Genomic DNA, 22,272 nt, shown 5'->3' with positions numbered 1-22,272 from the left:
GGGGGGGGAGGACGGGCGGCTCTACTCTGAGGGTGAACAGGTAGAAGGGCTGGAATGGTCTGGCAGCACAAGTCCCCTCACCCAGGTGGTCTGGGAACTTCCAACTGTGAACTCGGCGGTCCTCCAGGTTGCTACAATGCCTCCTGGCAACAGTCCCTCCCAGAAGGAACTTCACTTCACCCTGTATCTCAACTACTTCACATAACAACATACAACACACATGTATCCCACACACATACACACATGGCAATCATCCCCAGTGGGGGCACATGTGGGAGGCAACCTATCGGTGTGTCTTGCATCAGTGTTTCTCTCTTGCTTGCTCTCTCCCTCTCTCTCACCCTTCCCTCTTCCCTTCCACTTTCTCTCTAAAGATCAATGGAAAAAATATCCTCAGGTGAGGATTAAAATAATAAATAAATTAATTAATTAGTTAATTAATTAAATTTACAAAAGGATGAAAGAAGGCAGACCACGCAAACATCATTTGAGGAAAGCCAGGGCAGCTACTGCATCACCAGGGAGACTTCAAGGCTAAGTCCATCGCTGGAGATAAGGCCCATCTCTTCATAATAGCAAAAGTTCAATTTTCCAAGAAGATTTAACGATTTATAAACCTAGTGACATACCCTCAAAATTACAACATAAAGATGAATATAACTATGAGGAAAAGTAGACAGATGACAAGTATAGTGGGGCATTTTGACAGAACTTTGGTAATTGATAGAATTAGCTGGGGAAAAATTCGTGACTATGTGAAAGGTGTGAACACCACAATCACAAATTTGACCTGATAGACACTAACCTAGATCTCAACTAAAGAAGAAAAGAGGAGTAAAATGGTAGAAATATGTACAAAAATACCAATAACACAACATATTTAAATGTACATGTACTTATCTACCAATGAAAGTCTAGAGCAGTGGTTCTCAACCCTGGCTGCACATTAGAATCACCTGGGAATCTTTTTAAAATCCTGATTTCTGGGCCTCATCCTCCGGAAATTCTGTTTCTTTGTTACTACAGTGGGGCCTTGACTTACGAGTGTCCCGACTAACGAGTTTTTTGAGATACCAGCTGTCTCTCGCCCGATTTTTTGCATTGAGTTGATAGAGTAATTTGAGTTAACGAGCTCGGTCTCGGAACTAATTAAACTCGTAAGTCAAGGCCCCACTGTAATGTTGTGGCCCCACCCCATAACAAAGAAACAATTTCCGGAGGATGAGGCCCAGAAATCAGGATTTTAAAAAGATTCCCAGGTGATTCTAATGTGCAGCCAAGGTTGAGAGCCACTGGTCTAGAGCTGAAGGTACTACTTTTCCCCGATAAGCCATGCTTATCCCATACACCAAAACCTTTTCTATTCCAATGTTCTGTTTCCAGTTGGACGTATGCTACTATGATTGCTGAGGGTGGAGAAAGTTTGTATTTTCTTTCCTGCAGAAAAGAATCACTGCCTACGACTATGGGCATCACCCTGGTAGCCAGGGGAGAGGAAATCACAGAATCCGGTCCATAGAATCCTAAAGTGTCTCAACACTGAACGGGATCACTGGAAAATGTCTACACTGTAAAAACAAGATAGGAAAATACAAAAACAAAAATAAAACCACCACAAAGTGTGGTCCCCAGTCAACATTTACTGAATGAAAAGAAAAGATGATCGCACGGTTCCCTTACTTTTCTTTCCTGCTGCCCAGCTGGCGAGCTGTGTACTGGTCCCCGTAATCAATCAGCACCAGCTGCCGGGAGAAGACGTTCACCTTGTTGCCGATGAACAGATCTTCCAGGTGGAGGCCGTCATACCTGGTCCGCTTCAGGAAGGTGCGGCGGTTCTTCACGTCATGCTAGAGCCGAACGACATCAGCGATCAGAGGGAATGTTCGTCTTCTCCGAGATTAGGAAGAGCCCTTCCTGCTACTTTATTAAACACAGGCTACATTCTGCTTCACTTCGCTACAAATGCAGACTGTAATTTCTTTTATAACTTCTGTATTTCAGAGTCTACTCTGGTAATAGCATAAGAAATTCTCCTTACAACCGTACTACTTTAAGAAAACCCTGACTGTAAAGATGGGTTTACTGCCGAATCAGCTCAGCAAGCCACTACCTCTGACATCCCAGAGAAACTCCAATGCCTGCTTTCTCTCCTAAACAAACCTCCAATGCCAAAGGGAGTCGCCCGTCAAAGGGGCTGCCAAGGAAGGGACCTCAGCTCGACCTTCTTCAGTCGGGCCTGGTGCAGAGATGACAGCTTTCAATAATGGGGGCGTATTTGTGACCATGACCAGCTTTCCCTAGACCAGTGATGGCGAACCTTTTGAGCTCGGCGTGCCAGCATTTTGAAAAACCCTAACTTAACTCTGGTGCCGTGTCACATGTAGAAATTTTTTGATCTTTGCAACCATAGTAAAACAAAGATTTATATTTTTGATATTTATTTTATATATTTAAATGCCATTTAACAAAGAAAAATCAACCAAAAAAAATGAGTTCGCGTGTCACCTCTGACATGCGTGTCATAGGTTCGCCATCACTGCCCTAGAGCTACTTGCTATCACTTCATCCAAAACATGGATAACTCCACTCAGTTCTCTAACCAAAAAGATGTTCATTCCTATTTTTTGACATTTAAAAATAAACTGGAATTATAATAACAGTAAAGAATCCCCATTAAAAATGTACAGGTAAAAGTATTTTGGATACACTATCTAAAAGGCAAGCCCGTTCCTTTCCCTACCCCACCCTGGCTCCCTTGCCCACTTCCAAGCAAAGAAAGGCTCATTTACCATTTCAACAGATCCGTCCCCTGGGTAATACAAAAGCTCATACCGTCGAAAAAGCGAAGCGTTTGGATCGTACCACTCTGTGATGAAAACGAATCTTTCACTCTGATTCTGCAAGAAAAAGGAAGATTTCATCACTAATCTATATAATATAGGCACTCTTGTAGAAATCATATACATTGAAAGCAAGAGTTACCAAATATGTACAACAAACCATCTGTTATACCTATTATATCGAATTATTCTGCTTTTCTACAATATGTCATTTATCAACACACCCTCAGATATGCACCTCTAATTTATTAAATATCCTTAGATATCTTGAACATGGCTTAAGAACTGCTTGATACCTCACAGCCATCCAGTCTTCCTGAGTAAATCAACCATGTTTAAAACACTTTTTAGAACTGTAATAATTCAGCCCTGCCGAAAGCAAGTTTACACAGACAATCAATAAACTGCCGTGAAAAAAAAAATTCTGAGTGATTAGCTCTCAATTAAAGTTTTAACTTTCCTAAATTTAAATATCTAACAGTAATAGCATATTATTGCCATGAAAATGATAGGAAATACCCTGTCTCTCCTTAGTAATTTCACCTGATAGTATCTTTTTATTTTGTTTTTAAAAATATATTTTTTTATTGATTTCAGAAAGGGAGAGTGAGAGAGAGAGAGACTCATCAATGATGAAAGAGAATCATTGATCGGCTGCCCCCCTCCTGAGTGGAGGACAGAGTGGGGGGCTCGGTGGGATCCTCCTGGATTGCTGGCAGTCTGGGGAAGGCTCAGCACAACCACCAGAGAGAAAGTGCTCGAGCCAGTCGGCCTGCAGAGTGGTTCCTGCCTCCCAGGGCATCCCTGCTCCTCCCGGGCCCTACCTGCAGAGCAGCCCCGATCACAGAGGACAGTGGCAGGGGCCCCTGGTCATTCAAGTTCCTTCTAGTTGGAGGTCTGCCAGGGGCATTCTTACAGTTAACACAGAGGATAAGATGAAAACACAAGTCTAAGATGGGCCCTCCCTCCTGGACTATGTAGCAGTTCTTTCCCATCAAACACATTATTAAACATATCTTAGCCCCAGAGCCTTTCATTACAATAGCAAAGTGAAGAGGGATGAAAAAAGGAATCTGGGAGTATTGCTGCTAATTCTGGATTTAATGTCTGATTCTCAGGTTAAGGTATAAGGATGTTGATAATTCACTTATAAATGTGAATTACGTTAATAATACACTTATATTCTAATAGTTATGTTTATGATTATACTCAAAACTATAATGTAGATAGTTTTTAACACATTATTTCATTTTCCCCACAATCAACCATAAATGATACATTTAAACAATGCTTTTTAAAAATATTTATTTTTTCTTGATTTCAGAGAGGAAGGGAGAGGATGAAAGAGATAGAAACTTCAATGATGAAAAACACTGATTGGTTGCCTCCTGCATGCCCCCTACCTGGGATCGAGCCCGAAACCCAGTCATGTGCCCTGACCCTGATCGGGAATTGAACAATGACCTCCTGGTTCATGAGTCGATGCTCAACCACTGAGCCACACCGACCCGGCTAACCAATGCTTATTAGTCAAGATGAAATAAAGGTAAAATAAAAGACAAACCATGATATTTGTAATAGCTTTTTATCAGACATTTTTTCTTGATTCTTATAAATACAGATTTTTAAAGCTTAGGTTTCACTGTGCCTTCTATTATTGCACTCTTTTAATATGAAATTTGAATATTAGTAGCTTATTATATTTTTACTATCTATATTAAAATATTCATCCACTCAAAGACTTGATTGAACTAGTGCCTTCACGCTAAAATAAATACAGAACACTACAAAATGGAAGCGAGGAGGCACATCTACCGGAAAACGGAAGGTGAAGGGCAGGGTGGTCAGGCCAATGGAAGCCCAGGGCCCCTGGCACCTCCACTGGTCCAGGCAGCCTACCCACTAAACTGGCAATGGCACCCTAATTCTGAGGCAGGTAGTCGAATTCTGCACAATACACTACCCATAAAACAGTATTAATATGAAGAATAAACTGTTTATGAGAACTATTGTTTCTGGCTGACAAAGTAGCTTCTAGCAAACCCATGGTATCTCCCAAGAACTAGAAAAGTGGGGTACAAACCAGCAACCGAAAACAAACCAAGAAACCAAGAGTCCTATCAGGCAGAGAGCAACCGTGAGGGAGTCAGTGAGAGAGCGTCTGTGAGAGAGGGCGGCTGTGAGAGAGGGCGGCTGTGAGAGAGGGCGGCTGTCTACCAGGTGCCGCTGAGCACTACGGAGACCGAGACCAATAGAAATCGGAGGGGATCACTAACAGTGGAAAGAGCAGGAGCCATTGGAGAGTTGTAGAAGGTCATGGGAGCCCTTTTGTAAGTTTCTGGCAATTGCATTTAAGATGTGTCCTACCAGGTCACTCAGAGTCGGTACATGATTCCTAGAGAAGGAAATCAGTTCATGGAACGGAAGGGTGTCCGTGGCAGAGAAAAGATGCAGAGGCCACAGTAATATGACGTGGTGGTGTGGTTCAAAGACAGAGTGGATGTTGGCCTGGAAATGTCTTTATTTCACCTCTATTAATTTGCAGGGTATTTTTTTTTCACTGGTTATAGAGTTTCAGTGTTTTAAGATGAAAGAGCAATGGAGATGGGTGGTGGTGTGGTTGCACAATATTGAGAGTATATTCAGTACCACTGAATTGTACACTTACAGTGGTTAAGATGGTGAATTTTATGTTGTGTATTTTACCACAACAATAAAGGGGGCCGGGGGGGAAGAGACCACAGATGATCAGACAGCCCATTCATGCACTGACTTATTCGTTCCCAAAATATTTATCAACTGTTTATCTGGTGTCAAGTTTTGTGGTACATTGTTTAAATTCCAAGAAACAATTCCTGACTTGAAGGAGGTCAATGGTATAAAACCCAAATATGTAGGGAAATCATTACAGGTCAATATTGCAAGAACAGTAACAGTGTAGAGCTCGCACCTTCCATTAGGTACTTGCTATGGGCTAAGTACACAGTTCTAAACCTTATGTATTGTATACGACAACATTATGAGAGAGATGATATTATGTCCTTTTAAAGATGATGACACTGAGGCTCAGATAAGTTGAAACACATGTCCAAGCTGACATCGCTTATACACAGGTGAACCCGGACGGCTTGATGCCAGACCCCATGCTCCTAACCACCCTCCTGAGGGTGGGGAGGGCGCTGAGGGAACGGGGCCAGGAGTCTCACAGGCTGCTCTGCTTGCTGGGTGTCCAGAACCTGAAGTGAGACCCTTCAACTTAATCTCCTGCGAGAGCAGATCTTAAAAAGCCACACGGCAACAATGACAATCGGGCCCCACTGTCAGACTTGTCCTCCTATCCCTGCGCTGAACAGTGTGCATGGCACTCTATGATGCTGTATTTCAGGAAAAACGCCCTCACAACAGGCAGCAAGACAGTTTTGTTCCTACGGAAGTGCTCCCTTGCCCAAGTCGCACCGAAACAGATTCAAATACCACCTCCGGAGAAGAGTCTGGAACTAACCAGAAATCTGACTTTCAGAATTTGCATGATTAAGCATTAGTAAATGGTCTCAATTGATCTTAAGCCAATTACCTGTTTCAGTGTGACTTCACAGACACTCTGGAGTAAACTATATAGATGATGGAGTAGACATTTCAGCAGGCTTCCACCCCGAATGACAGTATAATAGAAACCCAGTGTGCAAGAAACCCTGCTGCTCCCAGTGACGACTGCGGGAACATGGTTTCCCAAGAAAAACCTTCACCTGGCCTTGAACGTTCTGAGGCCACAGCAGACCATTAAAGGTCTCTCACCTGACACAGTAGGCAAATACACAGAGCAATTCCTAGTGCTTCACTTCGGGGCCACGGTGGTAAGTACAATGAAACGAAAAGACAACAGCCCAAATGTTTCTATGTTCCCCTTACCACCGGGCTCGGCTTCAAGTGTTAACTTGCTGGTACTAAACCTTCACCAAATAGTCTTCCTCCTGGGCTTCTTTCAAGGACCAAGTATTTCCCGCACATTGGATTGTGTCAAATATTAACTCAGAACCGGTGTGAACCTGTCTCGATTGTTCTCAGGCTATTGCTCCCTCGTGAACCCACCTTGAAAAGCAAGCAGAGGGTGAGCTCCTGGGAAAAGGGCCTTCGTGTGGAGTTCTAGCTTAGCGTTTCTCACCAAGTCCAACAAACATATTGCGTAAGAGGAAAGGGCAGGTGAATTATTAAACTTAGTGAATTATCCCATTCCACTTAAATTTTTTAAGAACTAAATAAAACTGTTGCAACCCCCCCCCCCCCCCCCGCTTTTTTTTATCCTCACCCAAGGATATTTTTTCCATTGATTTTTAGAGAGAGTGGAAGGGAGGGGGAGAGACATAGAGAAACACGGATGTGAGAGAGACACATGAATTGGTTGCTTCCCACATGCCCTTGACCAGGGCCAGGAGCCTGCAACCAAGGTACATGCCCTTGACCAGGACCAGGAGCCTGCAACCAAGGTACATGCCCTTGACCAGAATCGAACCCAGAACCCTTCAGTCCACAGACCAACACTCTATCCACTGAGACAAACTGACTAGGGCTATTGCAATCATTTTTATCTTTTTAAAATTTACAGTTTAAGGCCAGATGTCTTCTCCCTTTGTGAAAATATGATGTTCCACATTGGGAGTCCACACATTTCCAAGATGGTATTTTTTAAAATTGATTTCAGAGAGGAGGGGAGAAGGAGAAAGAGTAGAAATATCAATGATGAGAAGGAATCATTGACCGGCTGCCTCCTGCATGCTCCACACTGGGGATTGAGCCCACAATCCAGGCATGTGCCCTGACTGGGAATTGAAACGTGACCTCCTAGTTCATAGATTGACATTCAACCAACTGAGACAGGCCAAGATAGTATTTTCTTTAAAAAAAAGAGTCATCAGAGATAACATGGCATAAGTCAGAGGTGTCCCTGTTGATCTTTAACAGAAAAAAAAGCCAATGCCGGGTAAACAGAACACAAGCTCAGGTGGGTCCCCAACTGTGACGCTCAGGTATGCACTCTCAATTTAACTAACGCGCAAAAAGAGCCCGAAAAGATCCCTTTCCCTAGATAAGTGGAATCATTTTACAAGGCACACATCCAGGTTCAGGGAAGAAAGGGCTTTCTAAATATTTTCCAGCATGGGTCCTGTAGGTCTCTTGAAAATTCTTCCTCCTAGGCTTCTGCAGATCACTATGTAAACTTAAATCTATCTGCTGCCCCGTAAAAAACACAATGCCACACGCTGCCCACCAGGGGTGGGGGTGGGGGGGAGAACCTTCCCTCTGAAAGCCAGGCTGAGCTCTGCTTTAGATCTCTTCAAGAAAACACAAGTATTTCCAGACCAACCCTAGCCACCTGATATTTCTGTACTTGGTATTTGATTCTCACAGAACTTCAGGCATCAAAGGGGCACGAATGACGAGGAAACAGAAGGTCAAACAGGTGAAGTGACGTGGCGGGAGTTTTATGACTTGTTTCCTGGTGGCCAGAGGTGATGTTCCATATCAATTGCAGGATCAGCTTCCCGATTTCTGCAAAGATATCTGCTGGGATTTTGATAGGGGCTGCCCTGAATGTATTTACCACTGAGGAGAGAACTGCCAGCTTTATCAGTATTGGTTCTGCCGATCCCTGAGTGCAACGGCGCCTCCATTTGTGGACACCTTCGATTTTCCTCTGCAACGCTCTGCAGTTTTCAGTGTAGATCCTGCACTTCTGCTAAAAACACTCCTAGGTACTAGTATTCGTTCTTTTGATACTGTTGTGAATTATTTCCGAATTTCCTTTTCAGATTGTTCATTGTAATACATAGCATACATAGAATACAACTGATCTTAAATTCTGCAACCTTGCTGAACACATTAGTTATAACAGTTTTGTTTTTTCGTTTTGAAGATTCCTTAGAATTTTCTACATTTAAGGTGATATAGCCCGTGAATAAAGTGTTTTACTTCTTCCTATCCTGTCTGGATACCTTTCAGCCCCCTTTTCCTTCCTGACTGCAGTGCCTAGAGCCGTGGTCGGCAAACTGCGGCTCGAAAGCCACATGCGGCTCTTTGGCCCCTTGAGTGGGGCTCTTCCTAAGCCTTAGGAGTACCCTAATTAAGTTAATAATAATGTACCTACCTATATAGTTTAAGTTTAAAAAATTTGGCTCTCAAAAGAAATTTCAATCGTTGTACTGTTGATATTTGGCTCTGTTGACTAATGAGTTTGCTGACCACTGGCCTAGAGCCTCTGTTACAATGTTGTGTGAAACCAGCGAGAGAAGGAATGAATCTGAGTATTTCTGAGCAGCAGTCCTTGGAGAAAGCGAGGTGTGCGTGGTCCAGCAATGCAGACTCAAGTGGCCCAAGCACCACGGCTCCTGTGTGGGAGCGCGGAGCCTGGCGTCAGCAGGTGTCAGAGGTACTGAGCAGACAGCGTCTGCGGGCTGCACAGGAGGAGACTGCCCGTTTGGGATACGTTTGCCTATATCAGTGATGGCGAACCTATGACACGCGTGTCAGAGGTGACATGCGAACTCATTTTTTTGGTTGATTTTCCTTTGTTAAATGGCATTTAAATATATAAAATAAATATCAAAAATATAAGTCTTTGTTTTACTATGATTGCAAATATCAAAAAATTTCTATATGTGACACGGCACCAGAGTTAAGTTAGGGTTTTTCAAAATGCTGACACGCCGAGCTCAAAAGGTTCGCCATCACTGGCCTATATCATCCCATGTGATTCATGGGTTATTTTAATTTAGTAGTTTACCATTTGGGGTTTTCTTTCAATAAGATAAAGGATATTTTAGTTGAGTAAAAAATTCTAAAGAAGACATTTTCACGTTTAATCCCAAAGGAGGGCTTTATCGTTTAGGCCTCAGTTTTCCAATTTGTGAAAGGGGAAAGCATGTGTCTTTGGCTGTATGAGAAGCAGCCTGTGTTACTGCGTACTCTGTGCTTCCTAGGTGAATGGAATTCATATGCCACATCAGAGTGATTAAAAGTAACAAGCAACTAATCAAATCCATCAAGGACCCAGCCTGAAAGAATGTCCAACGGTGGAGGGGTGCCACCTAGTGTTCAATGTGGGTTTCAACACATCCAGGCCTCAACCATTTTACAACCAGCCCCACCCCCCTGCAATGTTAGGCACTGTCATTATGTATTAAATCATCATAATTTTGCAGAAGCCCTAATTGAGTATCAAAATATGAATTATTATTTTTGAAGAAAATTTGTGCCACTCGTATGCTCTAGAAATTCAGTTTTCAAAAAGGGAGTAAACAGTATTCACTTCTCTCTACAGCCACAGAAAAGCAGAAGAAAGTCACTCCTAAAAAATAAACACCTTGCCGCCAATTGCAGATTAGAAGGAGCACAGGCTTCCAGGCTAAACAGGTTCAAGGCCAGGCCCTGCCACTTACTCGTAGCATAAATTTGAGTGGTTTTGTTTTGGTTTTTTAAAAGTTCTTTTCTTTCTATGAAAAAACTTAATATAAAGTAGGCACTCAATAAATGAAAATTGTTAACAATTAAGAAAAATAGATTTCCCATCCTGATTTATAAATCAATAAGTTTCTTTTCGTTTTTAATATATCCCTCTCCAGTCACCAACTTCCTTTCTTTCTAATCCCTTGCATGAAAAAAGACCTAACCTGAGTTTTTGTTTTTGTTTATCTTTCTCCCAACAACAACAACAAAGTTCCAAGCAAGTTTACATCAGTTACAGCTTTTTCTGTTTTCTGTTTTTAGCCACTGAAGAAATCACCAGGTTCAAACAGCTGCTCTTATGGAAGCTGAAGGCTCTTCACCTACTTTCTAACATTTAATAAGCTGCACAGCAAGGTTTTAAACAGTTAAAAGGCTTTAAAAAAAATCCTGTAAAACTATTTCAATATATTCCTCGTGACATAACAAATGGTTTAATCTGTGTGTGTGTGTGTGTGTATGCGTGTGCGCAAGCATGTGTAAAAGAATGCTTTTTTTATTATTTTTCTTTATTAAGGTATTACATATGTGTCCTTATCCCCCCATTGCTCCCCCACCCCCACCCCCACTCATGCCCTGGTGTCTGTGTCCATTGGTTAGGCTTATATGCATGCATGCAAGTCCTTTGGTTGATCTCTCCCCCTTACCCCCACCCTCCCCTACCTTTCCTCTGAGGTTTGAGCATCTGATCGATGCTTCTCTGTCTCTGGATCTGTTTTTGTTCATCAGTTTATGCTGTTCATTATATTCCACAAATGAGTGAGATCATGTGATATTTATCTTTCTCTGACTGTCTTATTTTGCTTAGCATAATGCTCTCCAGCTCCATCCATGCTGTTGCAAATGGTCGGAGTTCCTTCCTTTTTACAGCAGTGTAGTATTCCATTGTGTAGATGTACCAGTTTTTTTAATCCACTCATCTGCTGATGGGAGCTTCAGCCATTTCCAAATCTTAGCTATTATAAATTGTGCTGCTATGAACATAGGGGTGCGTATATCCTTTCTGATTGGTGTTTTGCTGGGGTCCAACACCAGCAGGTTCAGGGGTCCCCAAAGGTGTGGACAGAGTCGGCAAAGAAGGAATGACACGGAGACAGCCTTCAGTTGATCAGCAGCCTAGCCAGGATCTCCAGCCAAGTTCTGTCCAGGATCTTCAGCCAAGTTCTGGTTTTTCTTGTCTTGTTACATCTGTATTTATACCAGTTGATTTTAATCCTGTCAATTTCTATTGCAAAGGTTAGGGCGTTTCTTATCTCCATTCCAGGGAGTAAAGATTATGTAGCTTAAGTGTGATTGTTTGTAGTTAAAGTGATTAACTACCCGCCTGGCACTTAGTTAAGGGGTTTTATCCCCTCCCTAACTTCAGGGAAAAATCCCCACCTGGGGAAACAACCTTTCTCAGAGAGGTGACCTTGGTTAAAACACATAGCACTAAGGGGAGCAAACATATTAAGAACAGTATGCTATATACGCCAGGTCCCTTGAAACATATGCTGTGCAGATGTTTCTTTCTTGCAGCGACTGTGTCAAGCAGCAAGGGTCGACCGGCTTCCGGCAGTGTTTCTAGTTTCTTGGAATATATTCCTAGAAGTGAGATCACTTGGTCAAATGGGAGTTCCATTTTTAGTTTTTTGAGGAAACTCCATACTGTTCTTCACAGTGGCTGCACCAGTCTGCATTCCCACCAGCAGTGCATGAAGGTTCCTTTTTCTCCACATCCTCACCAGCACTTGTCATTTGTTGATTTGTTGATGATAGGCATTCTGACAGGTGTGAGATGGTACCTCATTGTTATTTTGATTTGCATTTCTCGGGTGATTAGTGACTTTGAGCATGTTTTCATATGTCTCTTGGCTTTCCTTATGTCCTCTTTTGAAAAGTATCTATTTAGGTGCATTGTCCATTTTTTTTATTGGATTGTTTAACTTCCTTTTGTTAAGTTGTATGAGTTCCCTGTAAATATTGGAGATTAAACCCTTATCAGAGATATCATTGGCAAATATGTTCTCCCATACAGTGGGCTTTCTTGTTATTTTGTTGATGGTTTCTTTTGCTGTGCAGAAGCTTTTTATTTTGATGTAGTCCCATTTGTTTACTTTCTCTTTAGTTTCCATTGCCCTAGGAGCTGTATCAGTGAAGAAATTGCTTCGGCATAGGTCTGAGATTTTGCTGCATGTGGTTTCCTCTAAGATTTTTATGGTTTCCTGCATTATGTTCAAGTCCTTTATCCATTTTGAGTTTATTTTTGTGCATGGTGTAAGTTGGTGGTCCAGTTTAATTTTTTTGCATGTATCTGTCCAATTTTCCCAACACCATTTATTGAAGAGACTGTCTTGACTTCATTGTGTGCTCTTGCCTCCTCTGTCAAATATTAATTGAGCATAGTGGTTTGGGTCGATTTCTGGGCTCTCTATTCTATTCCATTGATCTATATGTCTGTTCTTGTGCCAGTACCAGGCAGTTTTGAGAACAGTGGCTTTCTACACAGCTTGATATCTGGTATTGAGATCCCTCCTACTTTGTTCTTCTTTCTCAGGATTGCTGCAGCTATTTGGGGTCTTTTTTTTATTCCAGATGAATTTTTGGAGAGTTCGTTCTAGGTCTGTGAAATATGCTGTTGTATTTTAGTGGGGAGTGCATTGAATCTATAGATTGCTTTGGGTAGTATGAACATTTTAATGATGTTGATTCTACCCATCCACGAGCACGGTATGTTCCTCCATCTGTTTATGTCTCCGAGTCTATCTCTTTTTTCAGTGTCCTATAGTTTTCTGAGTACAGGTCTTTTACCTCCTTAGTAAAGTTTATTCCTAGGTATCTTAATTTTTTTGGTGCAATGGTAAATGGGATTGTTTTTTAAATCTCTCTTTCTGTAAGTTCACTATTGGTGTATAAAAATGCCATAGATTTCTTGGCGTTAATTTTGTGTCCTGCTACAATGCCGGATTCATTTATTAAGTCTAATAATTTTCTGATGGAGTCTTTAGGGTTTTCTATTAAAAGAATGCTTTTTAACCCTTGGATTAATTTCATTAACTTGCCCTTGCAAATTTTCCAAATTTAAGTCTCTTTTGAGCCTAACCCTGTCTTTAAGATTACAGATGTATTCTTGGTGTAAGCAAGAATTTAGCTGTAATGCACAGGGGCAGTCTCCTGACAGCTCTTTGTGTGAATTCAGTTCGTCTTTTAAGCTGTCTGTTACCGAGGGCCTCCTGAGGCCAGGCCTGGGAGTGCAAAGGACCCTAAGAAATCAGCCCTGCCCTCCTGGTGCTCACTGTCCTCAGCTGAGGGCGAAGCCCTCACAGGGAAAGCCAGGAGGCAGGGTGGAGGTAAGTTCCCCTGCAATGCGCATCTGAAAGCAGATGGCCCAGCACCCACCAGCACTGCCTTCCTAGGAAACTTGGGCCTTGGGGAAGGGGCAGGGGTGACAGCAGGGACAGCAGGAGGACAGGCAGGGGCCGAGATGTCCCAACTACATGCTCTCCTTCTAGTTTCTTCACCCTCTTCCAGCACAACCTGTTTAATTGTTTCCTAACACTGACCAACGCTAACATTACATTACCTGTTTGTTTACTGTGTGACTCCCTACTCCCAGAAATTGTAGCTCCACACCAGCAGAACAAGTCATTCACGCTATATATGCTATATATAGCTGGTGCCTCGGACAGTGCCCCACACAGAAGAGGGACTTTAAAATCATTGAATGAATGAATGAGTCTAGAGTTTCATAATAAAAGACTCTACTGTTTTTGATTTAGAATTCCAGGTTTTCTCTGGTGGTGAACAAATAGTTCTCCACACCTGGTTTCTCCAAAGCGACCAGGAGTAGTTCAGTGGGAAGTAACTCCCCTCCTTTCAGCTGTCTTTCAGAGCATTCCTCGTCTCCCTGGAAGTTTTGCCTCTCTGCTCTATAGATACTGATCTCCCTACTCCAGGCACAAAATTCAATAGGTTTCTTAAAGAGCAAGACAATTTAGCATAAATGGTAGATTGTACTTGCCACTAAATGGAGGACTTTTCCTTGTTCCCAAAGTTGCATCTCTGGGCCTATGTAGCAAGAACCAGATAGGCCTGAATGGGCTCATTGTACTTTCACAATCAAATCGCCAAATTATAAAATTTCAAGACTCCCAGATAATCCATTTAAGCTGAGTATAAATTCATGGGTCTCAGAGCTAGTACTTGTTAAATATACGATCAGACATGCTTAGGTCTCAAGAACTGTTCCTGCCATCTCCCCTCCTTCTCTCCCTTTTCACAGACCTTTATTATTCCATCAGGAAAATGAACTATAATAGAAACTGAAAGAGAAGGAGTTTAATACATTAGAATTTAAATATTGGACAACAACACCACTAACCTCAAATATTTATTGCTAAAACTCGTTTTAGATTTTAATATCCTCCCATTTCTCATTAAGCAGCATTCTGGTGAACATGAAAAGAATGCATTTCACAGGTGTAGTATGTTACAGTTTATAAATTTCTTTCATGTACATTATCTCACATGATCCTCACAAACATGCTTTAAGGTACTGTGAGCAGAAACAGTTATTGTGATTTTATGAGTGAGAAAACAATTTCCCAGAAAGATGACAGGTCGCACAGTAAACAAGTGTTGAGGCTGAGACTGGAGAAGGGCTGGATCTCTCGGCTTCTACCTCTGCACCAGGCGCTCTGTGGCGGGACAGGCTGCCCCTGCAGAACAGGCAGACGAGACGGGGCGCGAACATCTGTCTGTGAGTAACAGCTGGGGAAGGCTGCCTCTATCTTCTTCAGTACATAGAGCCAATAAATTCTGAGTTTTAACAACTTTTAAACATGTAAAATAGTAATTACAGGTAAGTATTAACAGTGCGTTTCATCTACAGAACACACAGTATTTGTAATCTTTCTCTCTCAACACACTGGGGTAAGGAAGGTACTAGTAACATTTTATTAAAAGTTCATAACCATTGTTTGATGTATGTATGAAATGTATAGAGGTTCCAGGTTAGAGCTTAGGAGAAATGGCAGACTGCTAGTGGAGTACAAATTGGCAAGGCTTTTCTGGGGTAATTTGGCAATGCCTATCAAAAAGCCTTAAAAATGCACATGGCCTCTCACTCAGTTATTCCATTTCTAATTTATTCTAAGGAAATAATTACAGATGTGTGTAAAAATGTATCTGCAAAAATATGTTAACTATGGTGTTAAAGACCAAATTAATAAATGGATTGGTTAAATAAGAGCACATGAAAGAATAAAATATAGTTCTTAAAACTGATCTGAACAATGACTAGGGTATATTAAGTTTAAAAAACAGATCTGTAAATACTGTATACAATAGAAACGTTTTAAGATACACACATGTATGTGTATACATATATATATATGCATGTAGGCATGTGTGACTGGAGTATTACACAAAAATATTAATAGTGATTGTATATAATCAGTGATATTTCAGATTCATTTAACTATATATTTTTTTACTTCTATATTTCAAAATCTCCAAAAATTACTATATTTCTACAATAGAGTAAGTTAAACATTTGATATAGGTATAAATATGTACATGCTATATGTGTTTTATATATATTACACGTTACATATATACTCAGTATAATTACTGTATATATACTATACTAGAGACCTGGCCTGGCCTATGGGGATCAGGTCAAAACTGGCTCTCCAACATCCCCGAGGGGTCCAAGACTGCGAGAGGGCGGTTCTCGGGTGACGCACCCCAGAATCAGGCTCCCTCCTCTCTGGTTCTGGGTGCGTCACCCTAGAACCACAGCTGCCAAGTCATCACAGCTTGGCAACTCCTGCATTGAGCATCTGCCATCTGGTGGTCAGTACATGTCATAGCTACTGGCTGGTCGGCCGGTCGCTTAGGCTTTTATATATATAGATATATAGATAAAATGCATATAGCACATATGTTTATTTAACTTGTATAAGAACTATGGAAAACAGAGGATGAAATTGAAATTTACATATGTTAGACAACCCTTATGCATACACATAGAAATACATTTTTAGAAATAAAGCAATATGAAGAAGGCACAGCACATAAGAGGAGTCAGGAGAGAGAACAATAGCAACTTAATTAGACAAAGCACCTAGTATCATAAAATAAACTTGGATTGAGCAGTACATTTTAATAGCTACAGTTTCTCACTTCTAATTAATAGAAAATCTTACAATGTCAACAGCTTTTGAAAGTGAGGCAGTTTTTGCAGGAAAGTGGACGTAAGGGTCATAGGAAGTGCTGGGGAACAAGTTACTTCTGCCTGAGGCTGCAGCACCACCGAGGAAGGTCTTAGGAGAAGCCACAGCAGAACACGCACTGCCTGTGTAGGAACTGACACCCACCGTCCTGCAAGGTGCAGCTCTGCTTGCCATGCCTCGGAGGAGATATGGAAACAAAAGGCCCAGAAAAGGGCAAATTGTGAAAAGGCAATTATAAGGAGAGAAATTAGGAACCACTGATCTTCAAAGACAAAAGCAGAACAGAAAAATGTCTTCCAAAGTTTACAGGTAGAATGAACAGAAGCACCAACTAATGTGGCTGAAGTTTAAATCAGGCAGAGCCAAGGAAAATAAGATGTCTTGGTGGAACAGGAAAACATATGAGATGCATCATCCCACTGCATTTAGAATGAAATCCAAAGTCCTTCCCAAGTTCCGTGCACTTCTCAGATCTCTTCTGTCCCCACCCTGGCCTCCTCCCCAGGCCCAGCCACACAATATATGCAGGCAGAACCCAGCTCTGGTGCTGAAAGCTCCAAGGGTAACAAGCCAGGTGCAGATGGAAGCTGACCAGGTAATTTAACTACAGCAGTCAGAAGCCACACCAGCAGAGCTAAAGCCTCCATTGTTGGCTGCTTATAGAGAGATCATCAGCCTCTGAGACCATAGAGATGCCAGTGGCTAGACCAGTGGTTCCCAAACTTATTTGGCCTACTGCCCCCTTTCCAGAAAAAATATTACTCAGCCCCTGGAAATTAATTTTTTAAAAATTTTAATAGCAGTTACTCATCGCCCCCAAATGTGCACCTGTGGCCATCACCGCCCCCCTGGATAGCTGCAGCGCCCACCGGGGGGCGGTAGCGCCCACTTTTGGAATCACTGGGCTAGACTGAACACAGGAAAGGACACCATTTCTCTCTCTCTCTTCATCTAAAGGCCTATTTTTCCTTATAAAGGATTGATAACAACTGACATGGAAGAGAGATCTGGATGCAGAAAGAAACTTAAAAATTCTCCTCTAGTCATTTTTAGGTTTTCATTCATTTCAGAGCTTTCCTGCCATACACACACACGCACATGAAATTGTCACCAGGGTCAAAGGGAGAATAAGAAATATGCATGTCTTGAGAATTCAACTACTTTGCCTTTTAAAGTATATATATATGTACATACACACACACACACACACACACACACACACACACGAGTGGCCAGATTATTATGACCACCTGACGTTTGTAGGCACTCAGTGTATATATATTATTCACAGTACACTATATCTTGAACTTAGTGTATTGTGACTTACAACATTAAATATATTTTACATCAGAACCCAGTAGACACAAATTTAAAATAAAAGTTTCATCAAAGTTACCCTTACTATGTGCAATGAATATGTCTATTTTATGCGGTCTTCTTTTTTAACGCTGGCTACATACCACAAGTCAACTTCATGAAGGAATGATGGGATACAACCTACAATTTTATTTTATTTTTATTTTTTTGTTAATCCTCACTTTAGAATATTTTTTTCTCTATTAATTTTTAGAGAGAGTGGAAGAGGGGCGGGGAGAAACAGAAAGAAATACCAATGTGAGAGAGACGTATTGATTGGTTGCCTTCCACAAGCACTCAGACGGGGCCAGGGATCGAGCCTACAACTGAGGTACATGCCCTTGACCAGAATTGAACCTCAGACCCTTCAGTCCACAGGCTGACCCTCTAACCACTGAGCAAACCAGCTAGGATGCAACCTACAATTTTAGAAACACTGTTGTAGGACTCACAGTGTCCTCTGCCTACCTCTCTAATCACATCTCATGCCATTCTCTACCACGCTTCCCCACTGCTGCCGGCCATCACCTAACTTCTACTCTGTTTGTTTGTTTTTTACATTAAACCGTAGGTCAGTTCCTGAAACATGCTGCCTTGGGGCCTGTGATCTCCTTAGTGCTGCCTGGAACCTTTCCCCAGATCACTGCACTTCCTCATTCAGGCCTCAGGACAGAAGCCCCTTCCTCAGAGGGGCCTTCATGGACCACCCAGTGGAAGGAGCCACACACACAACTCCAGCCAAGGCAGAGGGTGAGGGGAAGTCTGAACAACAAAATGTAAGGCAGGGACAAAAAAAACCAGTTCCCTACAAATGTCGCTCTCCACCTCCCTGTGCCATCGTGCGGGACACTGAGCCCTCGCTGCTGAAAGTGACTCCATTTTTCTGACTCTGAGAAGTGAGGATACCATCCTCCAATATCCCCAAGTACTCTGGACCCTCAGAGTGCCCTCAGATCACTTACCACATTCTTTTTTACTAGAGGCCCAGTGCATGAAAATTCATGCACTGGAGGGGGGGTCCCTCAGCCCGGCCTGCCTCCTCTCACAGTCCGGGAGCCCTCAGGGGCAGGAGGCCACCTGGCGATCAGGGGAAGGCGACGCCCCCATCACACCTCTGCTGCTGCCACTGCCAGCAGTGCAAGCCTCGGCCGGCCCTGGTTACCTGAGCCTCGGGTGGCCCTGGGCAGCTGCGCAGCCGCCATCCGAGGCTTGCCTGTGCCTCGCACCAGCCCTGAGCAGCTGGGGGGACTGCGGGACTCTGGAGGCAGGTGCACGGAGCAGCCAGGCCTACCTGACGGGGCTGAGGGGACTGGGTGCCGCCATCTTTGAGGGCGGGACAGTCAATTAGCATATTCCCTCTTTATTAGATAGGATTCACTCAGCAAATATCTAAGTGCCTAATATGGTCTAAGCCAGTGGTTCTCAACCTGTGGGTCACGACCATCAGAAAATACATATAGCATATCAGATATTTACATTACGATTCATAACAGTAGCAAAATTACAGTTATGAAGTAGCAACGAAAATAATTTTATGGTTGGGGGTCACCACAACATGAGGAACTGTATTAAAGTGTAGTGGCATTAGGAAGGTTGAGAACCACTGGAATAGCAGTGAACAAAATGAAGATCCATTCCTTTAACAGTTCACAGCTTAGTAAAGGTGACAAATCTATACACAAATAATTTCAACTTTAACGTGCTCGTAACAGAGATGTGTACTATGTAAACTGGTAGCAAAAAGAGTGAAGCATCAGCTTCCTTTGAGTAGGTAAGTCAGGCATCACAGAAGAGACACCTCACCTGGGACTGGAGGACCCACAGGAGTTTGGCAAGCAAAGGGGTCACTCGTGCAAAGTAGGGGCAACAAGTTCACAAGTCAAAGTTCAATGAAAGGCAAGGAGCTAGAAAGCAAGAGGCTAAAGGCACATTCAGGAAAGGGGGAGCAGGAAAGGAGGCTGACGGGGAAGTGCTCATCACGGAGGGCCTTGTGTGCCATCCCAGTAACTGTGAACTGTATACCCTAGGGCCGTGGTCATCAAACCGCGGCTCTCAAGCCACATGCAGCTCTTTGGCCCCTTGAGTGTGGCTCTTCCACAAAATACCGACTTCTGCGCATGGGCCACAAAGTTTCAATCGCACTGTACGTGCGCACCCGCACGTGGTATTTTGTGGAAGAGCCACACTCAAGGGGCCACAGTTTACCGACCACTGTCCTAGGGAATGGGGAGTCTAGAGTTTTAAAGAGGTGGGTAACGTCAGCAGATTTGGGTTCTAGAAAATCCCTTCTCATGCCAGAGAAAATAATGCATTGGGGAATTGTCAGACCAGATGGTTAAAGACACTGCTACAAGAGTCCCGGCAGGAAATGCTGTCTTAAACTAAACAGGAATTGCTGACCAGCTGGGTCAGGGAGACATGGGAGAGGAAGGAATGCAGGCTGGCCCTGGTTCCTGGTGTAGGGGACAAGATGGTGGTCGCTACCATTCATTATCTTGGGGAAATAAGAGAATCCAGGAGAAAAGAGACCAAGTTCAGTTTTGGTCATAATGAGGCTGAGGGGCCTTTGTGGTAACCAGGTCGAGATGGTCAGGAAACACCTAGGTTAGGCCCCAGCAGGTCTGAGATGGAACCGAAACTGGGGAATGGAAGCTCAGGCACTAGGACAGTGGTTCTCAACCTTCTGGCCCTTTAAATACAGTTCCTCATGTTGTGACCCAACCATAAAATTATTTTCGTTGCTACTTCATAACTGTAATGTTGCTACTGTTATGAATCGTCATGTAAATATCTGATATGCAGGATGGTCTTAGGGACCCCTGTGAAAGGGTCATTCGACCGCCAAAGGGGTCTCGGCCCACAGGTTGAGAACCGCTTCACTAGGAGAACTCATGTGTGTGCATGAAGTCACTCACGGAAAATGCATAGACTGAGGAGTGAATTAATTAAGGAGCGAGTCCCAGAGAATGGCATCGAAAAAGCAGGCTAAGCCAGTGGGGAAAAAAAAAGAGGGAATGGATGACCATGAGTTTCGGTCACAGGAGCCGAAGTGAACTTTGAGGAGTCATTCCCAGATTTAGCACTAACAAGGCCATTAGAAACTTAAGCCAGAGAAGCGTCACTAAGCCTTTAGACAGGAAGTACGGGAGTGGAAGCAAAGACTCGACGCTTTCACGCAGTTTGCTGATAGATAAGCGGAAGAACTGCACAGAAGCACAAAATGGAGGGTGTGTTTTTGTTTTATTTCATTTTCTAAAGATGTGATTCTAACACTGAGGAGAAGGAAGTGGAGAGGAAAAGGCTAAAATCACTGGAAAAAATAGAAAAGCAAAAAGTCTTGTCATGAATGGGAGGGAATGAGATCTAAGGGAAAGATGGATGTGTTATCCTTCAGCACATTTCTCTAAACTGGAAACACCAGGCTGCATCGTGGACAGAAATACAGATCAATGTGTAGGCTGGGCCATGAGGGTGAAGAAATTGGCTGTTAGACTGTCACCTGCAGTCCGTTATCCACAGATGTTTAAAAGGTTTGAAATTACGTGAGTTAAGTAGAACCCCGGCGCTCTCAAACAGATGACTGGATTAAAATCACCTGCAGGCTTTTAAAAAGGCAAACCCCGAGCCTTGGTCCTATTAACTCAGAATTCCTGGGGGCGAGGCTCAGGCGAGCGCGTCTCCCGCGTGGAAAAGCGCGGAGCCAGCAGGAATCCGCGGACCATTGCGAGGTGGCCCTGGGACCCCCTGCGGACAGACGGACAGCGCTCCGCCTCTGGGGGTGGGGGTGGGGGGGAGACTCAGATGGGGAGACGGGAGCAGCCACGTGCACACCACCGCATCCTCTGAGATGGAGCGCGCTGAGGTGGAGTCGAGAGCTTGAAGAATGCAACGAGGAACATGCAAACATTTAAAGCGTTTGTCCGGAATGATGCTTCACCTCAGGCTGTCAGGGTCAGTGTCTTACCCTACACTTCCTGTCGCATTACTAGTCTAGGGGCTCAGCAGCCCCAAAGAGACGACGGGGCGAAGGTGCAAGGGCCGGGGACGCCCCGAGTGCGCACCCGCCCCAGGACCGGGGACCCTGAGACACCAGGACCCCGGAGCCGTTCTCTGGCCTCGGCTGGCACTCACCATAGTCTCAGGAGCTCAGCACAAAGAAATCGGTAGCACTGCCACAGGAAGACACCAGCTCCGACACCGACGCCCGGTTACCCTGGCAACGGAGCCCCGCCCCTGCAGGACGCCGCGTAGCGGCCGCTGCCCCTCTCCCTAGTCCCTATTGGCTGGGAGTAACCAAAGCTCCGCCCACCCAGTCGACGTTCGCAGCCCAGGACACCGTGGCCTGGGTCTTTCCAGCGTCATCA

At 43.5% G+C, this 22,272-nt stretch overlaps 1 protein-coding gene across 1 annotated transcript in view; it reads right to left on the bottom strand.

Annotated features, from left to right (window-relative positions):
* NME7 (NME/NM23 family member 7) overlaps positions 1-22,125 on the bottom strand; it is a 116,758-nt gene extending 94,633 nt beyond the window's left edge. Inside the window, exons 1-3 of the mRNA XM_070396899.1 lie at positions 22,040-22,125; positions 2,790-2,897; positions 1,681-1,847 (exon numbers count right to left, since the gene is read on the bottom strand). Coding sequence (XP_070253000.1) covers positions 1,681-1,847; positions 2,790-2,897; positions 22,040-22,042 — 278 coding nt within the window. The 5' untranslated portion in view covers positions 22,043-22,125. The remainder of the gene's footprint in view (positions 1-1,680; positions 1,848-2,789; positions 2,898-22,039) is intronic.
* Between the last annotated feature and the right edge of the window lie 147 nt (positions 22,126-22,272).

This window comes from Myotis yumanensis, unplaced genomic scaffold, assembly GCF_028538775.1.
Source record: "Myotis yumanensis isolate MYYU_CA2020_CCGP unplaced genomic scaffold, mMyoYum1.0.hap1 SCAF_17, whole genome shotgun sequence".
Taxonomy (NCBI): Eukaryota; Metazoa; Chordata; class Mammalia; order Chiroptera; family Vespertilionidae; genus Myotis; species Myotis yumanensis.
This window is presented reverse-complemented; position numbering and strand designations above follow the sequence as displayed.